The 9,246-nt window shown below is 49.8% G+C and overlaps 1 protein-coding gene across 3 annotated transcripts in view; it reads right to left on the minus strand.

The window, feature by feature from the left end:
• The window catches only part of NT5M (5',3'-nucleotidase, mitochondrial), a 28,596-nt gene extending 19,776 nt beyond the window's left edge, over positions 1 to 8,820 (minus strand). The window contains exons 1-2 of one of the 3 annotated variants that reach the window (XM_043583334.1): positions 8,353 to 8,820; positions 4,787 to 4,887 (exon numbers count right to left, since the gene is read on the minus strand). In XM_043583334.1, coding sequence (XP_043439269.1) covers positions 4,787 to 4,887; positions 8,353 to 8,622 — 371 coding nt within the window. In that variant the 5' untranslated portion in view covers positions 8,623 to 8,820. The remainder of the gene's footprint in view (positions 1 to 4,786; positions 4,888 to 8,352) is intronic. The other 2 variants (XM_043583335.1, XM_043583336.1) reach the window with 2 other exon arrangements.
• Positions 8,821 to 9,246: the final 426 nt, after the last annotated feature.

The raw sequence follows: 9,246 nt of genomic DNA on the forward strand, positions 1-9,246 counted from the left end.
AGGTTGGAGGGCGACACAGCGGGTAGCAGACCACCTCACGGGCCCGGCGGACTTAGGGTAGGAAGCCAAGAGGGAGAGAGGGAGGGGCAGAGAGGGAGGCAGACAGAGAATCCAAAGCAGGCTCCACACTGACAGCACAGGGCCCTACGCAGGGTTCGAACGCACAAACTGTGAGATCGTGACCTGAGCAGAAGTCAGACGCTTAACCGACTGAGCCACCCAGGTGCCCCCCAAGAGGTAGTTTTAAGAGGGGACCAACATCAGCAGAGTTTGGTTTAAAAATATCTCTCTGGCTGCTGGGTAGAACATACAAATTTATATACAGATAAACCTGTATTTGTAAACCATACAAATATGTACATAAATGCATTTTTTTATTAAAAAATTTTTTTCTTAATGTTTTTATTTATTTTTGAGACAGAGAGAGACAGAGCATGAGCAGGGGAGGGGCAGAGAGAGAGGGAGACACAGAATCGGAAGCAGGCTCCAGGCTCTGAGCCATCAGCACAGAGCCTGATGTGGGGCTCGAACTCACAGACTGTGAGATCATGACCTGAGCCGAAGTCAGACACTCAACCGACTGAGCCACCCAGGTGCCCCAATACATAAATGCATTTTAAAAGGTCTGTAAGCATACACCCCAAATTGTTAACGAGGATAGAAAGAGCGGGGTTGAGGGAGATGTACATGGGAGAGTGGAGAAAATGGGCAACTCACATTTTTTCACATATGTACACACTGCATTTTTCATAAGAATATACTCATGTATTACTGAATAATAATAATAATAATAATAATAATAATAATAATAATAAAGGGTAGGGGCACCTGGGTGGCTCAGTCAGTTAAGCGTCCGACTTTGGCTCAGGTCACAATCTCGAGGTTTGTGAGTTCAAGCCCCGCTTCGGGCTCTCTGCTGTCAGCACAGAGCCTGCTTTGGATCCTCTGTCCCCCTCTCTCTCTGCCCCTCCCCCGCCAAAAAATAAAAATAAACACTAAGAAAAAAAGGGTAGTTGCCACTGAAGATAGTCCAAGGAAGCACAGCCCCTGCTCAGTGCTGGTGGAGGAAGGACACAGCATGCCAGGAAGGCTGTTTTAGGACAGTGGGCAGTAAAGGTATTCGCTCACTGTTCCCCTCCTACCTGGCACTCCCTTGCCTTCTGCACCTGCCAGATCCCTTTTCATTTTTCAAGATGACAGCTCAAGTGTCGCCACCTCCTCTGGGGAGTATTAGCCCCTGCCTTCTGTATTCATACATCTACCACACCACTTCTAGAACTATGTTCTAGTCATCTGTTTACTAGTGAACTCTTTGAAGGCAAGATTTCTTACCTACTTCTGTATCTGCAGCATCTTCTAGGAAGCCTAGCATGTAGCAGATGCCTGACAAATATTCCTTAAGTAACATTTTAAACCTTGGTCTCTGTCTACTTCGGTACTAGATACAAAGCTATCCACTTAGTTACTGACTAGCTCCCTCTCTCTCTCTGTCCAAACTTTGGGCACTGACTGACCTTAGGAATCTACCCCGTTAGGAGCCAAATGGAAGTACAAGACCTGTGGTAGGGTCTAGGCTTGCATTTTCACAAAAGCGTTACCAGGGAAGCTGTGGGGGGGGGAAAGTGTTCTAGGCTAGAATACATATGAAGAATGCTATATCCTCTGCTACCCCAGTGAAGGGTCATGATGCACACACCAGCAATCTGGAAGCCCTTAGAAGTCTGGTCTTAATCCAATGCCCTCCATACTGTTTTGGTTAAAGAATACTTTTTTGTTGCATACCTACTAAATCTTGCAGGATAGTAACCACAGCAGCTAACATCTACTGAGCACTTACAATGTGCCAGGAGCTATAAATACTGACGACTTTCTCATAACCCTCCTTCTACACTTGAAGAAACTGAGACCCAGAAAGTTTAATAACTTGCCCAACATCTCAGAGTTAGATTCGGGAAAAGCCCAGATTTGAGCCTGGGCAGCCCAACTCCAGCTAGGATATAACCTTAACCACTATGCTATCTAGCACCCCAGAATACAGTTGGCTGAATGCGGTCCAGGAAACGCTGATCCAAACCCAAATAGAATTTTGAACAGCTTCAGTGCAGATACACATACGCTTTGCCCCTCTAGGCTCTTCCTGTAGGTGGAAGAAGTCGTACAACAGTATTCCACCATAAATCAAGTTCAAATCATAAACCAGAATGAAATACAGTACTCTGCAGGACCTGACTCAAGTCTAAAACTAAACTGCCAGCCAAATGAGTCTGAAAAACTCTAACTCAAAGTTCTAATGGTGGAACCTTGAACCCTGATGATTTGGGGAGGCATTTATATGGCACGGTGAAGACCAAATCATACCTTATGTTTGATTGGTCATGCAGGCTGGTAAATTCAAGCAAAACTGTGACCAATAAAAGTTTATACAAGTCTAGAAATAAATCTTAAACACTTATGGTCAGTTGATGTTTGTCAAGGAAGCCAAGACCATTCAATAGAAGGAAAAAAGAGTCTTTTCAACAAATGGTTCTGAGAACTGGATTTTCACTGACAAAAGATTGAGGTGGGACCCCTTCCTTACACTTTATGCAAAAATTAACTCAAAATGGATCAAAGACCTACATGGAAGAGCTAAAACTATAAAGTTCTTAGAAGAAAACACAGGAGCAAGTCTTTGTGACCTTGGCTAAGGCACATGATACTTAGATACAACAGCAAAAACACAGGGGCAAAAGAGAAAAACAGATAAAGTGAATTATATCCAAATAAAAACTCTGGGTTTCAAAGGACACCACCAAGAAAGTAAAGCAACAATCCACATGGGATGAGAGAATATATTTGCAAATCATATATCCGATAAGGGACTTGTTATCTAAAATAAAGAACTCTCATGGGGCGCCTGGGTGGCGCAGTCGGTTAAGCATCCGACTTCAGCCAGGTCACGATCTCGCGGTCCGGGAGTTCGAGCCCCGCGTCGGGCTCTGGGCTGATGGCTCGGAGCTTGGAGCCTGTTTCCGATTCTGTGTCTCCCTCTCTCTCTGCCCCTCCCCCGTTCATGCTCTGTCTCTCTCTGTCCCAAAAATAAATAAACGTTGAAAAAAAAAATTTAAAATAAAGAACTCTCAAAAATTAGCAATAAAAAAGATCAATAACCCAATTGAAAAAAAATAGGAAAGGATCTGAACAAACATTTCTCCAAAAAGGATAAACATATGGTTAAAAAGCACACAAGAAGATGCTCAAAGCATAAGCCCTCAGAGAAATGGCAAATCAAAAGGACGATGGGATATCTCTTCACACCCACTAGGACGGCTACAATAAAAAAGACCACACGGGGAGCCTGAGTGGCTCGGTTGGTTATAAGTATTCAACTTTGCATCTCAGCTCAGGTCTTGATCTCAGAGCATGAGTTCAAGCCCTGCACTGGGCTCCATGCTATGTGTGAAGCCTCCTTTAAAAAAAAAAAAAAAAGCCCACAAGTGTTAGCAAGGGTGTGATGGAATCCTCATCCATTGCTAACGGGAATGTCAAATGGTACTGTCACTTTGGAAAAGTTTGGCAGTCCCCAAAATGTTAAACATGGATTTACCACAAGACCCAGAAATTCTGCTCCTAGGTATATATACACCTAAGAAAAATGAAAACATATGACCACAAAAAAAACCAAAACTTGTACATGAGTGTCCATGGCAGTATTATTCTTAATACCTAAAAAGCAGAAACAACCCAAGTGTCTACTAACTGATGGACAGATGAACAAAACGTGGCATATCCGTACCGTGGAATATTACCCAGCCATGAGGTACTGATTTGTGCTAGGAAGCAGATGAACCCTGAAAACACAAGATGGCATAAAAGAAGCCAATCACAAAAGACCACACAGTGTATGTACATGAAATGCACATGAAATGTCTCACACGGGCAAATCTACAGAGACTTAGAGTAGACGGTGGCTGCCTAGGGTTGCAAGGGAAGGAGAAGAAGGGGTGGTGACTGCTGATGGGTTTAGGGTTTCTTTTGGGGGTGATGAAAGTGTTCTGAAGTTGACCATGGTCATGAGTGCACAACTCTGCGAACACACCCGTTGAATTAGACACTTTAAATGGCTGTACGGCACGCGAACTACATCTCAGGATGGCTTTTGTGTTTTCTGTTTGAAGTCCTCAGGGAAGGCCATCATCTGTAACTGCTGATGGATTTTAGTGGGTGGTTATGGAGCGGGAGCTTCAGCTCACAGAAGCAACTGCTCCACCAGAAGCAAACAGAAACACCTCACACAATACTGCTTCCTCACCACCTTTCTCATTAGGTCTCCCGTTAGGCCCCTTCGTACCCCTTACTCTGTTCCTTTTCAGCACTGATCACAGTCCGTGATTATCTCCGCTTGTGAGATTCTTTAACGTCAGCACCCACTCTCCGGCAGGGCTGTGAGCTCCAAGACGGCGGGACAATGTGTTGTTCGTCTCTGTATCACTGGTGTCCAGGAGCATCTAACAGAGTCGGTTCTCAGATATTTGCTGAATACGGGCTCATCCAGCACCCAGTCACCCAGGTCCCGTTAGACTCAGTATTTTCTCCTGTTACTGGATCAAAACACCTTACTAGCCTACAGGCCGAGTGTGTGTCACTCAGGGTGTTACCATGTCCAGGGCTGAAGAAACAAGCATGGAGGCCTGTGCAGGGACGAGGGAGAGAGAAGGCAGGGCGGCAGAGGGTGGGGGCAGCAGGGGAGAAGGGAAGGCGCCGGCAGGGGGAAGGCGCAAATACTCAGGCGGGAAGACAAACTTACTTTTCTAGGTTGGCCATCTGCTTCACAGCTTCCACAGCCCCCGGTAGAGGCTCCAGGTCAAGAAAGAAATTTTCCGATTCCCATATGCTAATGGCCTTCTCCTAAGAAGACGAGAGAGAAACATGCATCTTACAGGGTACTCAGCACCTCGCCTCACCACAAGGACGGCACAGCTGGGAAGAGCTGCTGACAGTAAGAGTGTGAGCCTTCCACGCTCCCCTTACCCCCCAACACACACACACACACACACACACACACACACACACACACGGACACATCCCAGGGGGAGGGCAGGTCACATGGAGTATGTGTGTTCCAGCCCCTCTCCAGGGGCTCCGACTTCAGCAAGGATCCAGCAGAGACCAGCTAAGGTGTCAGGGGCCATGAATTCTGAAGCCTGCTCTGCTAGAGGCACGGCTAGGGCCACCTGGGACCCAAGGTAGGTCATGAATCATATGCACTTGCTTGATTCAAACGGCCAGAGGCATTGTAGAGGCTCTGAGGGTGGACCAGGTCTTGCCATGGCACTAGAGTCCTTGAATTCAAGAGCTGGAGGAACTTAGAGATTTTTCAGCGCACCTCTGTGCAGTGTAGGTTAAGGGGGGGCTGGTGGAGAGCAGGTGGAAGGCCAGTTGAGCAGAACTCCAGGCTCCTCACTCATATCAACTACGACAGCCCTTTTGTCTGCTTTGTGCATTGATATGTCAGTAAGTACTTTGTGTAAAACGTATTCTGCAGCTTTTAAAGTTTGAAAGCCATGGGGCGCCTGTATGGCTCAGTCGGTTGAGCGTCCGACTTCGGCCCAGGTCATGATCTCACGGTTTGTGAGTTTGAGCCCCACTTCGGGCTCTGTGCTGACAGCTCAGAGCCTGGAGCCTGCTTCGGATTCTGTGTCTCCCTCTCTCTCTCTGCCCCTCCCCTGCTCATGCTCTGTCTCTCTCTCTCTCTCTCTCTCTGTCAAAAATAAACATTAAAAAAATTGTTAAAAAAAATAAATAAATAAAGTTTGAAAGCCAAAAATCCAGACCTGCATCTGTCATATGAGAAAATCAAGGCTCTGAATAGGGAAGGGTTTTTCTGAAATGTCACCCAGCAGAACAGGGGCATTGCTGAGAGCTGAACACCACCTCCCAAGTCCCAGGCTAGAAGTTTCTACCTCGTGTTACGGGGCCAAAACCAAGTCTGCAGAATGCCACAGTTCTCCAGGCCCAGGACAAGGGGAAGGAAGACAGACCCAGGCCTCTGAGGAGCAGGAACCTGAACCCCATGTGTGTGGTGCAGCAAGGGTCTCTGCCAGGCCACAGGCCACACGCTCCAGAACCACCATGTCATACGGGCGGGGAGAACCCTGAGATCACACTGGCCATATTCTTGCAAACTGTGTGGGATTAAGCAAATGAGTAACTCTTGCTAATGTCTGTTCTCGTTTGAGCCTCACATCCCACAAGGGGCAAGAATTGCTATCCTTGGCTTACTGATAAGGAAACTGACGTTTACAGAGGATTTCTTTTTCAAGGCCACTTATGGGTGATACTGTCAGAACATGACTTACGGCTTCTGACTCACACAGAGGCAGCATAGGCTGGTGGAAAGCACACTCGACAGAGGGGTAAGAGGTCCTGGCCCCTTACTGTGTGACCCCGGGCTAACCACCTCACCTCAGTAATCGCGTCCCAGCCACCTCTCCCTCCTTCCATCACTAACGGGGCTCTGAAACCCTGGTCAAGGCACTTCCTGTCTCTTGGCTCAGTTCCTCAACTGTTCTGACCACGCGGGATTCCAAGTCAGTTAAAATGAGCACTGCCTTCCACCTCAGCCCCGGTGACCCCTCAGAGCACCATGGAGACCAAAGGGGATACAGATAGAGCAGTGTTTTGTAAAGCAGATGTGCCTACATAATTAAGCTGGGTTGACTGATTGGTTGTCTTTAACTGTAGATGCTGGGCCAGCTCAGCCCAGGTGAGACCTGGGGATGTCCTGCTGTGAGCTGTGCTGGGGATTTATTAAAATCCCATTTCCTGCAATGTTCCCAGAAGCAGAACTCAGCATGTCACTCCCAGAACACCCCTTCCTTCGTGTCCCAGGACCTCTGTTCCTTTGCCTGGTCCTTAGAAAATGGTAATTCATCTCCTTAGTCCTGGGGCCTGCACACTTGTACAAAGGACTACAAAAACCACTGTCCTTTCCAGGATCGGGGACGGGCTTTATTTTATTGCCCTAATACACTTCTGGAAGGAAACAAGGTGCCCAGACTGTCAATACCGTGCACCGTCTATAAACGAACACACACACAGAGCAGGGGGTATGTTACTGAGGCCGCAAAAAAATTACTAGGGTATTCTCTCCACTTCGAAGTTGGTAATCAGCCATTAGAGCTGGGAGGAGTGAGCACACAGAACTCTGGGAAAGTCACCTTCTGAAGTGCATGGTGTTAAGAGGGACATGGTGCTTGATTTTCTTTTCAACCTGCCTCTCAACAAACCAATTATTGTCAAGTAACCTTTTCTAAGTCGAAAGAAAAGTTACTTGTTAGAGCAGGACAGAGAAGAGGACTTTGGGGTGGCAAAAGCTAAATGTGCTTGGGAGGCAGACGGACTTGGGTTCCAATCCTAGCTGAGCCCCTTACTGGCTATATGACTTAGGACAAGTTTCCTCGCCTGCATGATGGAGACATAATGTCTATCTCACATGGGAGACAATGCAGTCAACCTACGGATACAAAATAGGCTCTAATACCATCATCATCATCATCATCAAACTTCTGGTGACCTAGGGGACCCTAGGTGGCCAATCAAGGGATGCCAGAAAACATCCAGCCTCTTTAAGCGGGCAAGGCAAAATCCTGTTCCTTTCACCAAACAGTTTAAGCTCACAAACCAAGCCATCTGTCTATAAACGTGCCTGGATATTTCCCCTCCATCCGTGGCGGACTCAGAGAGCAGAGCACATCAGGAGTCAGGGGGATGTGGCGGGCTCAGGTTCAGCAGGGCCGCCAGAGCAAGGGGATAAACCAAGGAGTTGATCCCACCCCATCTTGACCACTGACGCATTGTGTGATGTGCAGCGCTCCACTTCTCTGGACCTCAAATACCACTGGGAACTAATGCATTCATGGAAAAGGGCAAAAAAAGAATGGTAAAGACACTCATCAAATTCGCGAGGATGAAGAAGTGGGCACGTGACTGTGGCAGGGGTCAAAGAGGACTTTACCTGTAACATTTATTTCATTTAAAAAATTAAAAGACTCGTGGCCAAATGCACCAAAACTTAAAAAGTCTGCTGAAGACAGTATATTACGCTTCCTATTCTCCTGACTTTTGAGAGGACAGCCACCAGCTCCTGCGCGCAGGGCTGCGCCCTCGGTCCTCCCCAGGCCCCCCTTTCACACGAGGACTACCCCGAGGCTCAGGGCGATGACCCACCACCCAAGGTCACGCGGGCTCCCGGCCCAGGACCGGGAAGGAGGGCCTCAGTCCCGCCGGGCTGGGCTAGGGGCCCCGGAGCGGGAACGGCGGCCCCGCCGCGGCGCCGAGCGGGGCCGGGGCGGGGGGCGAGGGGGTGCTCACGCTCAGGCCGGGCTGCAGGCGGCCGTACTGCTCCGACAACCAGAAGCCGCGCCGGTCCTCCAGCGCGATGTAGGGCTGGTCGGGGAAGCGCGCGCGGAACTTCCTGAGGAAGCCGCCCTCGAAGTCGGCCAGCACGCCGTCCATGTCCACCAGCACCCGCAGGGAGCGGCCGCCCGCCCGGCCCGCCGGCCCGCCCGACCCCCAGCGCCGCCCCGCGGGGAACGCCGCGCCGCGGGGCCGCCGCGCACACCAGCAGCCTAGCCGGATCATGGTCCCTGGCGGTCGCTCGCCGCGGGCTCCGTGGCCTGGGCCGCGCCACCCCGCCGGGCCGGACCCGGAGACATGACCGCGATGGGGGAAAGAAACCCCTGCCGGCTCGGGCGCGCGGACAGCGCGGGGAGCAGGGCGCGGGGCGCGGGGCGCGCGGGGAGCAGCGCGCAGGCTCTGGCCCCAGAGCGAGGCTGCGGCACGCGCTCCGGCGGAGGCGGAGCTCAGGGGGCGGGGCTTTGGGGACAGGCCACAGTCCCCTGCTCTCCACTCGCGTCTTCTCCCGGGACCCCGGGCCTGGACTGCCTCCTCCCACAGCCGCAGCGTGACTGCAGGAGCAGTGCGCGCTGATGGAGCGAGGCTGTGTCACTGAGCACTCACTGTATGGGGCTGTGGACAAAACTGACCAGGTCCCTGCCATCCATCCTGGAATTTACCTCTTAGAAGGCAGACAGATGAAAAGCAAACAAACGTACAAAACGGGCAAAAAATTTTTCAGAGAGTGACAACAGTATGAAGGAACCAAAACAGGATGATGTGCCCCCGGAGAGCCTCCCTGCTTTACAGCGAATATCTGGGGAGAGGCTGATATAAGTAGGACAAACAAACACCTTGCAAACATTACAA

The sequence above is a fragment of the Prionailurus bengalensis genome, chromosome E1, assembly GCF_016509475.1.
Source record: "Prionailurus bengalensis isolate Pbe53 chromosome E1, Fcat_Pben_1.1_paternal_pri, whole genome shotgun sequence".
Classification (NCBI taxonomy): domain Eukaryota; kingdom Metazoa; phylum Chordata; class Mammalia; order Carnivora; family Felidae; genus Prionailurus; species Prionailurus bengalensis.